Source organism: Penicillium manginii (genome assembly GCF_028828005.1).
Source record: "Penicillium manginii strain IBT 31320 chromosome Unknown utg000004l:1.0-7231830.0:1.0-7236170.0, whole genome shotgun sequence".
Lineage (NCBI taxonomy): Eukaryota > Fungi > Ascomycota > Eurotiomycetes > Eurotiales > Aspergillaceae > Penicillium > Penicillium manginii.
In genome coordinates this window covers 6,705,987-6,722,278 of record NW_026643105.1, presented here as the reverse complement: position 1 = coordinate 6,722,278, position 16,292 = coordinate 6,705,987, and the positions used below count along the sequence as shown (strand labels likewise).

Genomic DNA, 16,292 nt, shown 5'->3' with positions numbered 1-16,292 from the left:
CTGCTGCGGGGTGAACTCAAGCACTAGCAATAATTAATACTTGAGATATGCTCGGTTGCATATCCATCTTTTTATGCATATATTTTCCAAAGTTGGTACTTGTACTAGTTACTACCCGCGGAACGGTTTGCAAACTACTACATGCTCCTCTATCCTGGAACCTTGGAAAGGTTTACTGGTACTGGCCCTAGAGTAGTAGCACTTAGGTATTGAGTTGCGGTTACTGGTTATTACCTAGTACCTAAGTACTAGGTAGTAGGTAGATGATAGTGTTACGAAGTTATACTTGAGAGCTAAGCTTATTATATACATCAAAATTTGTTGGCATTTGTCGTAAATCGGGTCAACGGGTATATGGGGTTGTGAAGAGAGCCTAATGCTCCTCTGAGGCGTCGGAAACTTGCTCGCTACCGGTTTCGCTCTGTTGTATAACCGGCTGGACCTGGAAATGCCCCATCTGAAACAAGATGCTTTGCCATTCAGGCTTCCCAGTTCCTTGTACCAAAAAGTAGTTCGTATCATCGGGGAACCACCTCTCTTTTCGGACCGAAGCCTTGTTGCCCCCTTCCAGTGCTGCTCGGCTGGCCCGAGTACTTCTCTGCTTCTTCTCGCCATGAGGATTCTGCTGGTCCGATAGTGCGCTGAGGTAGTCGCGATAATGCTTCAAGCGCGCGTCAAACACCATGATGGAGCGAATATAAGGTGCGAGGTCCTCCGTGATAGGCGACAACGTGTTTTCAAAAGAGGGAGCGAGTCGGCCGGTCACCAATGTCATTGTATAGTTAAACCTGGTGAGAGGTTCAAAAACTTTTTGAAACTCGGTTAATTTTGAGGGAAAGACCTGTCGACGAGCGCCAGACTGCCGCCAGCCATTGAAAATTTGACTGGCGTACGCCGATTCCATGTCATCATGGCGCGCGCGGAAAACCCTGGAGATTGACGCTGAGAACCAGAGTCCAATATTCTCACTGAGCGCAGTGTATTCAGGCTCGAGACTGGCTTGGAGAAGTGGATAAGCCTCTATATAGTTCGATCGGTGGGAGTCGGGAATCGGAGGTGCGGATACGTCAAGAGAATCCTAATAATTGGTTAGTTAAAGCTCGGTCACCGAGTCGGAATGAGCTTGCCTTTGAAATGTCTATTTGACATCGAGAGGAAAGAATATCCAGAGAGCTTCTCATATCTAGATAATCCATCTCCCGGTCAAGGATATCGAGTTGCTCGATTTTCGACTTTGCGTGATAGTTATCCCGAGGCAGCTTTTCAGCCTCGCTGAATCCAGCTGCATCCTCGGAGTCCTGAATTCCGAGTCTCCACCAGTGCAAGGTATTCTTCAAAGCTTCCGTCTCTTTATCTTCGGAATCCTCGCCCAGCAAGAGGTCACGGTTAAACCAGCCCATGTAGGACTCGTATGTATTGAGACTTAGAACGCGCATCCGATCACCATTTTCGTCGATGTTTCGCTCCGGGGGCCATGAAGGAAGAATCCAGTCGAGACCTGCTTTGTCACTGCCAACACCGATTTGACACCAAAAATTGAGATCCATGAGCGATCTTCGAACATCCATGCCAGACGCGTCGAAAAGCTTGCTGACTGCATCTCTCTTCAAGACATGTCCTTCGTTTGCAGCAACAAGAAGCAGGTAGTCTATTGCAAGGTCGCGAGCCGGCTTTTGATATCGTAAGATGGCATGCAATGATAGATTTTGAAGAGGTAGGAGGCTCTCGTCATTGCATGTGATGACGATCGGTCGTCTTGATTGGCTGATTAATGTCAAGACACCCGTCCAGAATTGTTTATCATCTTCAAAAAGAACATCCACTTCCTCAAGAAGAATCAACGATTGTTTCTGTTCACGAAGGGGCTTTTCATCGGTCTGCCGTTTGGGACTCGTTTTGGCGGAAGTTGTATCGGGCCCAGTGTCCTTTGACGGTTTGCCTTTGAAGAAGCTCTTGAGCCTGTTCTGTTTGGTTTCATGAGCAGGTTCTGAGGGTCGTGGCTTGGTGGGCATGTCGTCGGATTCGTTCAGAAGGTGCACCAGGTGGTTTTGTGTCATGTCCCCGACCTTCTCCAACATATCTCGGGCACTTCGTCGAGTACCTGCGTTGATTTCAAATACTTCAAAATCAAGTTCTTTAGCCACGGCGTAAATCGAGGCTGTCTTTCCAGATCCCGGTGGGCCACTTAAGAGTATCGCATTGGTGAGTCGGCTCTTCTCCGCGGGCCTCGCAAGATCCCCTGATCGAATAACAGTTTTCTGAGCAGACACGGTTACAGGACCCGCCAATTCATCGTCCGAACCAGAGAGATTATCCATTTCGGACTCTTCTTCTTCACTGGAGATGATAAACCCGTCGAGTTTGTCCGCTTTCTTCTTCTTCTTTTTGCGTTTCTTTTCTGCGTTCGATTTCGCGGTATCTTTTGATGATTTCCCCGTGTCAACGGCAGTGATTTTGAGATGCCTTAACCAGTCACGGAGTACATGAGCCTCACGTCCCACTTGAAGGACATCTTCTGCTGCTTTAGGAGCATATTTATGTGCCCAGAGCTGTGCTTCGTACTTGCCACAATCAAAGGCTGAGAAGGATGAAAGTAAAGACGATCGAAGATTTGAGATGACCGGAAGAGACAAGTATTTCGCTGAACGTGGGTCGCTTGTCCAAGACATCTGATTGTCGATCGCTGTCTGGAGGACTCGACCACTTGAAATATAGCGCCCGGGGATACGAAGAGTCGAACGGGGGCTGTTATCTTCCCTTGAAGCGAGAGCTGCAGCCTTCCGTGCCCGGGAAGTACTAACAAGCAGGGCGTTCTCGTCGTCGTTAATCGAAACCACTCGTAATTTTGATTTCTTCTGATCATTCTGAGAATCCCTGAAGGTACATTCGCAGGTCTGAGCGGAATCAGCAGACCTAATGTGAACCAGATCCCGAGGCGGCCAGAGTGGTTCAACAAGCTCTGGAAATTTTGCTGTCCGGCTAGTAAACGAAGACTGGATAGAGCTCCAAGCCCGGGGCTCACGCTTCGCGACTGGGGTGTCATGTGGTGGTTGATTGGTGGTTGGTTTTTGGAGTGGCGTTTCCTTGTTAGTTTTGGACTCGAATATGAGGTCTGGTTGGGCGTCTTGCGTGGGTTTCTTGAGAAAGAAAGGATGTGTAGGTTTCGCAGGCTTCGTCACTTTGGGCGGCGGCGCCGTCAATGGACGAACAGGCGCAGGTTTATGTGTTGAACGACCGTGAATGATGTCCTCAACTAATCTTGCTAGCCTTTTGTCATCTTCAACGCCGTATTTGAGAATTGCTAGTCTGCTTTCAATCTTTCGGGGTCGTCCACGTTTCCCTGTTGTTCGTTTTTGCTCTGTAACCTCCACCTGCATCGGGGGAGAAGAGCTAAGTAGCCTCCCATTCAAATTAAGCTTCACTATTTTTCGCTTCCTATCTGGCGCAGGGTCTGGTATTGCGTTGTCGGAGACGGCTGACGATTTCTCGGGGGCAGTGTCAACAGAGGTCGGCTCCGTCAGTAATTGTGGAGGCAGGGCTGCTGTGGTATCGATCGCCGGGTCGATAGAAGCTTCAGCTGAAACTGCAGGTGTCGATATATCTTTACCCAACCATCCTGCTAGCCCAGTTTGAAGCGGCGCATCATCGCCGGATGGTTTGGGCTTCTCAGTCCTACGTCTCTTTCGGCGACTTGCATTCAGGTCTTCCTCCGGGCTGCGCGGGACCGGATGATTGGCAAGCAAACTCTCGTCAATTCCCTGTACCATGGGTTCAAGGTCGGCTTTATTTTCGGTATTTGAGTATTGGGTGCCTACGGAGGCAGATTCGGAAGTGAAGGCATTCGGGGGAGGAATCGCTGCTGTCTCGGGCTCCGAGGGAGTTGTCTGTGAGGTGATACCAAAATCTAAAAGATTTCATTAATTGATGGAATACTTGAATGGCTCAGCTCATCTCACCTTGACGGAAGAAAGGGTGAACTGCTGGCTGCTGGCTGTGCCCCATGGCCACTGACGGGTTGGAGACGATGTCCATGGGCATATTCTCACTTCCACCTCAAGAGAAGAACATTGGAGAGATGTGAGTCCAGGGATATATCACATTGACGAGTAGGAAGTATTCAAGGCTGAGACCGGCTGCAGCATATACGTAGAGAGTCCGGAGTAACGAGAGTAACCACTTCCACTCTACACGCAGATCACCCTCCAACACGTCCAGACGCGCCTGTCGCGTCGAAATTGATTATGTCAGTTGTATTATGTCAGCCAATACTGTAAAGCAACTTGAAAACTGAGAGGAGGAATTTTTACTAATAGAATTTATCAATCAGTGTGTTGATTAGGGATCGGAAATTATTTCAAGCTTGGCTTGATCTCCCTTTGATGTATCTATTAAGATATCCCCTAAGCTACAAAAGTTTTGTTTGAAAATCAGTAACTCTTATGTAGTACATAACTATGGAGTCGGTTGTCGCTATGGACCGCCGTAGTCCTTGGATACGCTAGTCTGTATTAGGCCTAGTCTCTAGTGGATCCGGGCCGTTGTTTGGCCGAAGATTTTTTTGCGGATTGAGACTTGCAGCTTCACTCGGATCAGAGAAGGGAGCAGATATCAAGGCTTTGTGAAGCTGAGATCTTGATCGTGATTGTGATCTCTGTCGCTATGGATCTACAGTCCCCGTCCATTCTGGCACAATTGCCTCGCCCCCTCCACGCCTCCACGGGTAAAACCCATATCGGTGATGTCTACAGTCTCGCCGATGCGAAAAAGCGCAAGCGTTATGAAGTCGCTGTCGCCGTTGATGGCGAGGCTGTGAACATTTACAATGTACGAATCACGCCGCTAAATCCTTTCTGTACATTTTACTAACATTTTTCCCTCGCTCTAGGTTCAAACTCCCAAACTCGTGACCTCGTACGCCGTGCCGCCGCAGTCTTCATTTTCTTGCCGACCATGCTCCGTCCGTCGCAAGCTATCCAAGAAGTCTATTGTCAAGAGACAAACCTACACCGTTGCAACGAAGCCTGACCATCAAATTAAATGCTTTGTGGAGGAGATTGGGAATGGTTTGAGCGCACCCGTGATCACCTCTTCAAATGCCACCATCACCGACTCCAGCAGCCCCGCAAAATTCGTTGGAATCGTCCCTTTCAGCACCGAAGATGAGGATAAGGTCGATCCCTTTGACATCCTCGCTGTGCACGAGGATGGTCGTGTCCGCCGATTGTCCTCCGATTTGAAGACTCAGCACTGGAGTATTCAACACAGTGAGATCGCGAAAGTGTGCACCACCCACCTGGTTCACTCGTCCTTTTTGATCGACCTGGAGGATGCGAAAAAGACTATGTTCAAGAGGCGACAAGATTTGGCTGCCCTTGCCCTCAGCGATTCCCCAGCTTCCAGCACCGATGAACCATCCATCCTGCTTGTCGTGTCCCACCCGCAAAATTCCGACCAAATTACCTTGGACGATGTCATTGTCCAAATGTTTTCTGTTCCTGCGAACTCAAAGTCAAGCGGTCATGAAGAGAGCCAGCGCCTTCGCCACCTTCAAACTATCCAAGTTCCCGCGCCTACCGGACTCGACAAAGTCAATACGAAAGCGCTTCAGTGGAGCTTCCACGCCGGTTCTGCCGGGCTCCAGTTCTCCTTTGAGAACGGATTCGTGAATATTGATCTTTCTCAATACTCCCCCTCTGTCACATCTCAATTCGTACTGGACGAGAAGTTCTCATCAGTCATGCGCGTCTCCCCTCAGTGTGTTATTGGCGCAAGCGAATCTCTGGTCGCGGTGTACGATACTCAGTACCAATCCATTCAGCGCAGTATCGCAGCCAGCGATGTCCTCTCTGCAGGGGGGGTGACCACTGAGCCTACAGTCTTTATCAGTTATTTTGCCAAACTTGGCATGGCCGTTGCGGCTAAAGGAAACACCCTTGTCGGATTCGATCTGACTTCTTTGCATAGCCACTCCGGTCCATCTCTGAAGCGATCGCGCGATGGCTTGCTCATTGATGCTATTGGACGAGGCATCGGTTCATCCGCTGCGCAGTGGGATACGGCATCCAAGAAGCACCGCTCTGAGAATATGGCATCCCTCCACTTGACTTCTCCTGAGCAGGTTGAGAAATGGGATCAATTTACCAAAGATATTAACCAGGCGACAAAGTCACGCGATGGCGCAAAGTTCGACAAGACCGTTCGCGATTACTTCGGTGCCTCCGAGTCTCAGCAACTCCCCGCACGAGGACAATACGTCAACCCCGAATCCACTCTATTCTTGCTGTCTAAGATCTTCGCAATTGAGGATTCTGCTGCTCAAGATAAAGCCTCGGCATCTTCTTCGTCTCAACTGCGCATTGTCCTATGGCCTTCCGTTACATGCGGATGGCTTGTGCGTTTAGGTCACCTGTCGCCGGACAATGTTGAAATCGCGCTCCGTCGTGCTCACAAGCCTCGCATCCTCCAGTCGCTCCCGACTGGTTCCTTCGTGCAAGCTTTGATCGACTCGGATCCTTCCTTGAAGCAGGTCAACCAGGTGCTCCGTGGTCCTGCTGTTATTTCGCCCAATGAACTTGCCTACGCCTTGAAATACTTCCTTGGTCAGGCCCGCCTGCACTCCGGTGCCTTGGAGGAGACGGCTCGTGCTATCACAAATGGAGACGTAGCTACCCCAACCCAAGAATTGACCCGCCATCTTGGTGCCGAGGAGGCCGCTTTGAAGTACATCTTCTTCGGCTTGAATCACACTCTCAGAAAGATTCACTCACAGCCCCAGGTCTCTATTGTTCAGTCCCTCCGATCAAACCTGTCGCGTGCAGACCTTCTTACTATGGTCCATCACCTTCGTCTTTCTCTCGCTACTGGTGGCTCTACCTCTCGTTTTACCGAAAACCCCCCAACCCCGATCACTCTTGATCAAATCACTCCCTCTCTTTCCCTTAATACCATCATCGATCTGATTACTGCATCCGTGGATGCCGTTGGCCCATCTGGCTGGGTCTCGGCTCTCCCAGCCGTGAACGACCTCGACGACGAATCGGACTCGGCTATTGCCTCCGCCAGCCGCGAAGCGGAGCTCATTGCCGATATGAAATCCGAGGTTTCAGCAGCCCTTGCCGGCGTTGAAGAAGCTACCTACCTCAAGGGTATCCTCCGTGAGTATCTCAGCTTCGCCAGCCAGGCTGCCACCTCGGCCAAGCCCACAGACGCTACCAACGGTACGGTCAGCGAAGCTACGGCTGCTCCTGAGTCACAACTGGTCCGCCATGAGAAACTTAACGGAGCCGATCTGATGGTCTTCACTCTCCCGGGCGAGGGCGAGGATGGGTATGACGGTGACGCTAGTGGCAAGATGCTGCCACTGTCTCTTAAGCCTACTTCGGGCGATGTTTCACTCTCCAAGAAGAAGTCTACTGGTGAGACCAAGGCCCGTAGCAGTCGTGAGATTGGATACCTTCGCCGCAAGGCTGTTGGGCAATACTCTTTCGAAAAGCTCGTTGTCTAAGGTTATGGTCTCTGGTAGACATGCTTTTCGTTTCGATCTCATATTGTAACATTCACGAACCAAGTATCATAGGAGTCGGGTGGGGAAAATAAATATTGGAATTTCTTACCAACTTGAATTGAACTACCTACTAGTAGTAGACACTGAGGCATTCATTTTGCTGGTAGTAAAGCCATGGAGGGCTATTAGTACAAGTACTTGTAGTACCTAGGTAATGATATATCCGAGTCCTTCGAGTCCTCAGGGCCTGGAGTCTTAACACCCGAGCCATCGAATGAGTACCTATCTAGGTAGGTACCCGTGATTACTAGTAATTCATGATGATAAACCGAAAGAATACTAGTAAAAGGTGATATCCCAACCCCCCCTCGCATAGATTCAAGGCGCGAGGGTCAATAATGGGCTGGGATGGGGCGGAAATAGCAATATCCCATCGGTCAGGAAGGGATTGTGGGGGAGGATGGGGCCAATGGGAGATGAGGGAACAACAAAACAATAACAATAAGACAATAAGAGAATAAGAGAATCAAGTCCAGGTTGAAGAAGTCCAGTAACTTACTGAGTACTAATACCTGGGTACTAGTATACACAATTGACTGATCTGTGCGGTACCTAGGTAAAGCACAAACAAACAAGGAGCTCCAGTGGAGCTGAACTAAGGACCCAGCGCATCTCAGCTCATCTTTCGTTTCATCTCCGCACATCCACAGTTCCCCAATCCAGTTCAAGTTTCACATCAATGCCTCCATGTTCGATTGACCTGCTGTTTGGTTTTACCCTTTTACGTACCATTGGAGCGCGACCCGGTCCTAACGCGCGCGGGTGCTGCATAGCAACAGCATCTACCCACAACATCACATCATAACAAAGGGAAGATGAGCCAACCATGGCTCGACAGCCTGTCTGACGACTGGCCATCGGTGCCTGCGACACCCACTACTCCAGCTCCAGCTCCAGCTTCGGCTTCAACAACTCCAGCCCCAGCTCCAGCTACGACCACCCCCTCCAAGTCGGAACTCTTCCCCTCCTCGCCAGGGCAAAGTGTGCAGAATTCAGTCCAGAATTCCCCGAGTCGCATTCCAGTGCCGGCCCGCCGCTCAATCGACCAACCTTCACCCGCTCGCTCAACGCCCGCACGAAGACAGCAGCGCGATTTTTCGAAAAAAGTAACCCGACCCTGTCACTTCATCAAACGAGAACCTCCGACCCCCAAGACCCCTCGCACTCCCAAGACACCGGCGAAAGTCCAGTCACCGACCCCCGCCAAATCCAAAACCACAACTCCCAAATCCCCCAAATCTCCCAGATCACCCAGATCCACCTCGAAACCCAGCGCGAAACCGAACAGCAAGCGCAGCCCTAGGCCGGCCCCCATCGCGGCGGGAAAACAGCCGCAGACGATGGAAACGCGTTCCCCGCTTCGATCCGTCTCAAATATCTCCAGCCAATCCAGTTTTCAGAGCACAGATACCGTTCAGATCAAACCCCCAAAGATCAAGGATGAAGGTGCAGCCACCCCCGAATGGCGGAGACGATTGGTACAGGGTGAGATTGCAGCGGGCGAACAGCGGGACCTGTTCGCGCCCATGGGCCTCGAGAGCGTGTTCAAACCGCCGACGCCTGGTTCTGCGACCGCCAAACAACCGGGCTCCATTCGATTCACCAAGCAGGAGGACGACCAGCTGTGGGATTTTACCGACACCCCATCGAGACGCGACAGCGCGGCCGGAGTGGAGGAGCTCACTGAGGAAGAGATCTATGCCTACCACGATGACGCGCAACGCGACGGCGAGGTCAAGGACGAGGATGAACCCTGGGGCACCGGGATCGAATCGCCCTTGGGCACGGTAAATCGGGCACCATGGGCAAAGAAGCGGGATCATGACGAAGATGGACTATCTCACACAGATCTCAACGATACGGGGATTCGAACCGCAAGTGGATTGGAGGACCTTCGTAATGAGGGCATCACACCCATCACCTTCACCCGACCCAACACACTCGAAGGCAATGCAACGTCGGAGGTGATCAAATCAGCATTGAAGCAAGTCACCAACAAATTGGAGAGTCTGTCGGTGGATAATAGTCGGCCAGACTCTCCGGCCAGCGATAGCTTGCTTTTCTATAATAACAGCCAGCCCCGACCCGACGGTTCACCTCACGATGATAGTTTGCTAGATGTAACAAGCCACTCTCTTCCGCAGGACTTGTCAATGGGGACTCTCGATTTTAGCCGCCGAGTGACCAGTCGTCCCAACAACAAAAACCACAACAATCGACGCTTCTCACCTTCGCCCTTTCCTTCCCACCGCTTGTCCCCCGCGACTCTTGCGAACGCCAAAATTCGCAGCTCGCCACTTTTCAACCCTTCACGTTCTCGTTCCCCGAATTTACCTCGCCCCTCCTCGTCTCATGTTCGCCCATCGACATCTGGGGATGCCGATGAAGCCTCGAAGGAAACAGCAATGCCTTCATCGGGTAGCCCGTTGAAGCTCTTTGGAGAGCATGATACATTTACGAACAATCGTCTTCTACGTCGCATGAGCCAGTTTGAGGAGACGTTTGAAGATGGATCGGATGGTGACGAACCCCCATCTCCCTCGGAAGAGGCTCGACGCAAGGGAGAGAGTCGCAGCTTCTTGAATGCCCGCCATGAGCCGTTGAGTGAGATTACACCAAGACGAAACGAACGACTGGCGTCGCGGAATGTCTCTCGCCCCCGGATCAGTAGATTCGGAGATGGGGAACTTGATCAATTCGACTTCTCCGATGCAAGCCCATATGAGCACCAGCTGGTCTACGATGAGTCTAATGGGTTTGGATCCCGCCCTACATCTCGAAGACAGGTTTCCATCCGCCAGCAATATCTCCGCCATCCCTCTTCCCAGCTAGGCTCCTTGCACTATGCCCACTCTGCGAGTTCAGGTTTCACACGAAAGCCCTCAGCTTGGACGCGACAAAGCTACTTTGAAAATAGGCGCGATGTGTCGTGGTCTTCACGTGCCAATCAAAAGGAGAACATCGGCCCCGAAACCAAACGGGTCCCCAAAACCGCTGCCGACCCAATCGCCAAGCGCCGCCGAACGATATTGCGAGATGAAAACGTCGAGCCTGACCATACCCACAAGAGTCCCGAGCATAATCAAAAATATGGCGACAGTATGTCTCTACTGCAACGCAGCTTGATGCAACACAAAGTTCAAATGGAGAACGGTGACTACCTGGCACCCCCCGGCCTCTCCAAATCCATGCAGCGACCCCGAACACCTACTCCAAGCCAAATCCGATCTGCACTAGAGTCAACAAATGGACCGACAAGAGACTTTTCGGAATCCAATTACAACGAGCTTGACTATTCGGACTCATTTTCAATTGAAGGTGATATTCCAATGCTTAAAATCACCGGCACCAGTGATTCATCCCGAAAAGGATCCATTACCACCCAGGATTATTTGAACGAAGCGACGAAAGTCATGGACCTCATCCGCGCTAAAGGCCGGCCAGCCGCTGTGATGACTAGCTTGCAAGAATCGGATGGAGACAGCGACGAGGAAAACTTCAGTTACGAAGACGAATCTACGCGCGAGGCATTCTCTCGGCCACCTAGCCGAGATGGCACCGATTTGCGCAAAATCCGAGAGCTGAAAGAAATGAGCCCGCAGATTCTGAACCATCTTAAAAAATATCAAGAAAACGAGGACCTAGAGATGGGCGCTCACGACGTGTTGTTGAATATAAATGCGGAGCTCAAAGCCGCGGGCGAACCAAGTATGGGCTGGTTGGGCAGAGAACAAAGAAAACGGAAAGTTAGTGGCCCGATTGATGATGTTGCAGCCAACATTGCAGAGGATCTCATGACAATCAATACCCAAATGTCCGGCTTTAGCATCAACTCGGTCCCGACCGGCTCTTCTCAGAACTCACAAGCGAAGGGGATCCTTTCATCTGATTTGGTATCGCATCTCATTCCCGAAGAGGTGAATGGGTTCACTTATGATCGATCTAAGCATCAATGGGTCAAAGGCGATGAAAGACAACCGGCGAGGAGGATTCCCAGAGAGGATGGAGACGAGGACCCCTTCCAAGACATTCCGGACCTTAGCGTGGATGAACTTCAGGAAATGATGAGAGTCCATGGATTGAACTCTCCGTTGAAAAGTGCTGACGGCCAAAATTCTCGAACTCCATCTGGGGCAGGAAGCTCGCCCAGGAAACTCGAAAAGAGGCCTCATACAAGAGATGGCGATCTATCGGACAACACAAATTCCGCGGAATCAGGAACTTCGCGACTCACAGCAAGTGTTCCTAATTCCGGTACTCGTCCAACTTCCCAGGAGACGAACGCAGTGCGCGGTAGCGGCGACACCGAAGACAATGCCATCGATCTGGAATCGGAGCCAACTACTCAACCGCGAACTAAGCAAAATCGGGTCCCCACCATTTCATTCTCGTCTCCTCTCGTCTCACATATTGCGTATCGAGACGACTCAGATGTCCCCGAATCTCCTGCCGACCCAGAGGACTCGAATCATGCAGCTCCAGCCGGTGCAAACCAGCAAAACGGTTCAACACATCATGTTCCTCGCCCTGCCGGTCGTCAATCCTCGGTTGCTGGCCAGCCATTCGTTCGACGTCCGATTTCCCGGATCGAGGAACGCAACGAAGACGGAATGGATGAACTAAGCCTTGTTCAGAGAAATGAAGCAATGGCTGTTCAGCAAACGCCTCATGGCGCAACAAAGTCTCTGGTCCCCGTCCAGAGCGAGGGGCAAGATACAACCTATAGCTTTCATATGAGCCCACTCCCTGATTTCTCAGTCAACGAGCCAGACAACTCATTGAACCGTGAGATGACCTATGTTGCGCAGCGTACGAATCCTGGTTCTTTGCGCCAGGTGCATGGCACTTTTGCCCTTGCAACGGAAGAATTGATCAAGCACATCACTGACGTTGAGCCCTACGAACCCTACTGGGAACATGTTCGCCGATTGGTGCTCCGTCAGAAAAACCTGATCACGCTGCACAAGCTGAGCGACTTCTGTCCACGTCTTGAAGAGCTGGATGTCTCCGATAATGACATTGGTCAGTTGAGTGGCGTTCCTTCGTCTCTCCGAACTTTAAAGATTCCTCGTAACTGCCTGTCCAATCTCACACCTTGGAGCCACCTTCACAACCTGCAGTATCTTGACATATCCGGAAATGACATCGAGACATTGGACGGCTTTTCCAGCTTGATACACTTGAGAGAGCTGAAGGCAAACGACAACCAAATCCGCAACATCGATGGAATTCTTGACATGAATGGACTGTTGAGTTTGAAGCTCAGTAATAACTCGGTGACAGCTGTGGATTTCGAAGGGGCCGAGCTGTAAGTTATTTGTCTGACAGATGGAAATGAAAATGCTAACATGAAAATAGAACGCGTCTTCGCGATCTCGACTTGAGCCATAACTGTCTGACCTCCGTTCACAACATCGAGTGGCTTCCCTCGCTTGTTACCCTTGATCTCAGTGCCAACCAGATCTCTCAACTTGAGTCGCCCAGCTCACTTATAAGTCTACGTGCCCTCAAGCTCTCCGAGAATAATTTGGACATTTTTGATGTCACGCCTTTTTCATCCGTGAGCCTGCTCTATCTCGATCAAAACTCCCTGGCGAGTATCGGTGGTCTGCAGCATTGTCATAACCTGGAGGTCCTTTCCGTCCGAGATCAGACGCGTCCGTCATTGGATTCTGCCTTCGAGATTGACCTGGGATTAGTGAAAGACACCCGGAAAGTCTTCTTGTCATCCAACAAGCTCTCACCCACTTGTTTATCGCCATCATCTCCTTTGCTTCGGCTGCAACTTCTTGACCTTGCGGGCTGTACTTTGAGCGCCCTGCCAAGCGCATTTTCTGCCAACTACCCGAACCTCAAAGTTCTCAACCTGAACTTCAATTCGATCACCGAGCTGGAGCCATTAGTTGGAATGAACTGTCTCGCTCGTCTCACGGTAGTGAACAATCGCCTCGAAAGAATGCGCCGGGTTTGCCAAATTCTGAGTCGTCTTGGTCGGACAGGTCGGGGAAGCGCATGTTCACTCCGCAAACTTGACCTACGTGGCAACCCTCTCACCATCGGCTTCTATCCCCCGGCTGTTACTGGGAATGGCTCAAACGTGGATCGTAAGAAGCTGAAAGACCAGGACAGGGCTGTCGTTCAGCAACAAGAAGATCGAAGAGATCTTTCAGACGCTCTCGCTGATATGGACCGCAATGACTCCGTCGGTCATCCGGTCAGTTGGGAAGACGGAGCCAAGTCTGACCCTGAAGTGGAAATCAATGATCCATTCACGTTACCACCCGCCGACCCTCAGGCGGATCAAAAATATCTGGCTCGTCTAGATAAAGCCACGAGACTACGCCGTAGTGTCCTCGAGCTACTCTTATACGCTGGAACCAGCGGCTCATTACACAACATGGACGGGCTCGATCTCCGGCCATCCCTGGGCGAAGACTCGCCGGACATGGAAAGAGCGTGGAAAAAATTGGAGCAATTGGGGGTGCTTCGTCGGAAAGCAATTACAAATAAGCCATGAAGTCAATAGCTGGCGACTTCTATTTTTGGTATAAAGAGCGGTGGATTTGATTTGTGCATGGGAGCGTTGTGTGTATGGAGTTTCTGTTCTTTACTTCGACATTGGTTGGACCGGGGCCTGGGTCTAGGCCTGGTGTTGGTTTGGTTGGGTTGGATTGGATTTGTACACAGCATGCATGATTGCATTGCATCACTGGAGTTTGATTTTTATATGCCGTCCAAAGTCTTGAGTCATAGCGACAGCATCTTAACATTTGGATGAATAATATCATTCTTCATAATCGTCTGCATATTTGAAGTAATCAGGTGTAATGGAATTTGTCACCGATTTCTTGGCTAATTGCCATATCTGCGGCAGTTTCAGGCAGCCCACATGACGACACATCGCTTCCGAGAAGGAGGCCAATAAAAAGAGCCGCAGATTGATCGTCATGAGCTGTACCTAATGTAGAAAGGGGGGAGGGGGAGCTCTACAGGTACTTTTGGAAAGTGAACTGAGGGGGGCAGAGGACCTTGACCAAAAGCAATGGGGCGCAGCTGGGACAGATCAGTTTCCGGGGTCAAGGAGCGAAGCGCTGGTTGAAGAACGGAGAACAGAATTCCATTTAATCACCGAATCTAAGAGAGAGTATTCGAAGAGTTTGGCCTTCATTCTAGTATCCCCCTCCCATGTAAATGGTAAGTTCCCAGCCATCTGGTCCTCGTAGACCCGGTGGGATGGTAAGTGTGAACGGCCCGGCGGTAGTTCGGCCTCGGGCCCGAGACGCTGGGACCACATCACTCTGTCGCGAACGGACACGCAGGACTGCGGATAAATTTCTCATAAAAGCATCCCTGATTGATCCGGGGAGACGCGGAAATGACCCGGCATGCACACTAAGTGTTTCGACTCGGAGGGAGCTGGGCTTTGCGCTCTTTTGCATGCGTGTGCATAGGCTATAGCCAACTTGGTAATAGTTAATGCAAATCGGAATATCAGGAGGGCTCCGCGGAGGATTTTATTGGCGTTAGTGTCGTTTTGATACGATGTATTGTTCTGCTTTTCTGTCCCAGAAAGGGATCTGTCTTTCTGATTTTAGTTGTTGTGTCCAACCGGATCAATGCACGCTTGTGCCCAGATGCAATGGCCCTGCAGAGCGGAGCGGGATAATGCGGTTCAACGGAACTGACGAATTTATCTTCCCGGTGTCCCAGTGCTCTGGTTTAGATTTCATGATCCGTTGTCCTGGGACTGAGCTTCGGGGATGCCAGTGGTTGAATGTGTGAGTAATTCTGTTTTATTTACCACACCGCTGGTCAGGAATTCGACCACGGTCTGAATGCAGAACTGGTATTTCCAGCTATTAATTAAGGAGAGGAATTTCGGAATTTGGAACTTTTGTGCCATGCAGTCTAAGATTGGAAAGGAATGATCTATCATTTTCTGTGTCAAGATCCTTGTCTGTTGGGTTCGCGGGCGTGGCCTTTGGCCAGGGAGCGCCAGTATAAGTTCGAAATGTCTGTATTTTATTGATTTACTCTCCCTGTGAGGCTGCCATTTTTTCTCAATACTTCTCAATATCCAATATGTTTTCCATTTCATGCGTTCTTTATGCCATGTCTGTGGTCGTTCTGGCGTTGATACTATCGGGGATTGTTGTGGCCCACTCGGCCCCGACGGAGACTCGTTCGGGAAAGAAAGAGTTGGTAAGTAATAGGCATGGCTTCAAAATACTCTTTATGTATGATAAATGTGCTAACCGTTTGATGGTGCCATGAGCAGATACCAATATCAATCGTTATGCCGGGAATGGAATTCCCCAGGGACTTCGACGGCGAACACCTTTTGCATGTTAGCGGCAGCAAATATTTCCTTCTATCACATGATGATCTGACACAAACAGATCAAGACGCATGATAGACAGGCCTGGATCGGTAGGACTTTAGGTAGCCGGGAAAAAGGACGTGCTATTTGTTAGGGGATACACCAAGAAATCGCTATTATTCGATCGGGAACAAATATAGATTTGCGCAATCTTGTTGCTCACCATGAAGGGTGGCAGAAATTAGTGAGACCCATGAAAATGTGCGTGGCGACTTTCTTGATGATGATAAGAGCGAGACAGTCTGTTTTGTGATAACTTGATGTTTCCATTGTGCTAAGTAATGCAATGAGCTATCGTTAGAAGGCTTGCGAATTTGAATAATTGAGATGTGTAACGTAGAAATTAAG

General features: G+C 50.4%; 4 protein-coding genes across 4 annotated transcripts; 3 read left to right on the top strand and 1 right to left on the bottom strand.

Annotated features, from left to right (window-relative positions):
* Positions 1-373: 373 nt before the first annotated feature.
* N7533_006226 (uncharacterized protein) lies at positions 374-4,038 on the bottom strand (the record flags this gene model as incomplete). The annotated part of the gene is made up of 3 exons (XM_057102876.1): positions 374-1,078; positions 1,128-3,904; positions 3,957-4,038. The coding sequence occupies 3 exons, from the start codon at positions 4,036-4,038 to the stop codon at positions 374-376; spliced, it is 3,564 nt and encodes a 1,187-aa protein (XP_056962506.1).
* A 621-nt stretch (positions 4,039-4,659) lies between these two features.
* Positions 4,660-7,504, top strand: N7533_006225 (uncharacterized protein; the record flags this gene model as incomplete). Its single annotated transcript, XM_057102875.1, has 2 exons — positions 4,660-4,824; positions 4,886-7,504. The coding sequence occupies 2 exons, from the start codon at positions 4,660-4,662 to the stop codon at positions 7,502-7,504; spliced, it is 2,784 nt and encodes a 927-aa protein (XP_056962505.1).
* An 875-nt stretch (positions 7,505-8,379) lies between these two features.
* N7533_006224 (uncharacterized protein) lies at positions 8,380-14,081 on the top strand (the record flags this gene model as incomplete). Its single annotated transcript, XM_057102874.1, has 2 exons — positions 8,380-12,872; positions 12,923-14,081. 2 exons carry the CDS (start codon positions 8,380-8,382, stop codon positions 14,079-14,081), a joined length of 5,652 nt encoding a protein of 1,883 aa, XP_056962504.1.
* Positions 14,082-15,676: 1,595 nt separating this feature from the next.
* N7533_006223 (uncharacterized protein) lies at positions 15,677-15,977 on the top strand (the record flags this gene model as incomplete). Its single annotated transcript, XM_057102873.1, has 2 exons — positions 15,677-15,766; positions 15,843-15,977. 2 exons carry the CDS (start codon positions 15,677-15,679, stop codon positions 15,975-15,977), a joined length of 225 nt encoding a protein of 74 aa, XP_056962503.1.
* Between the last annotated feature and the right edge of the window lie 315 nt (positions 15,978-16,292).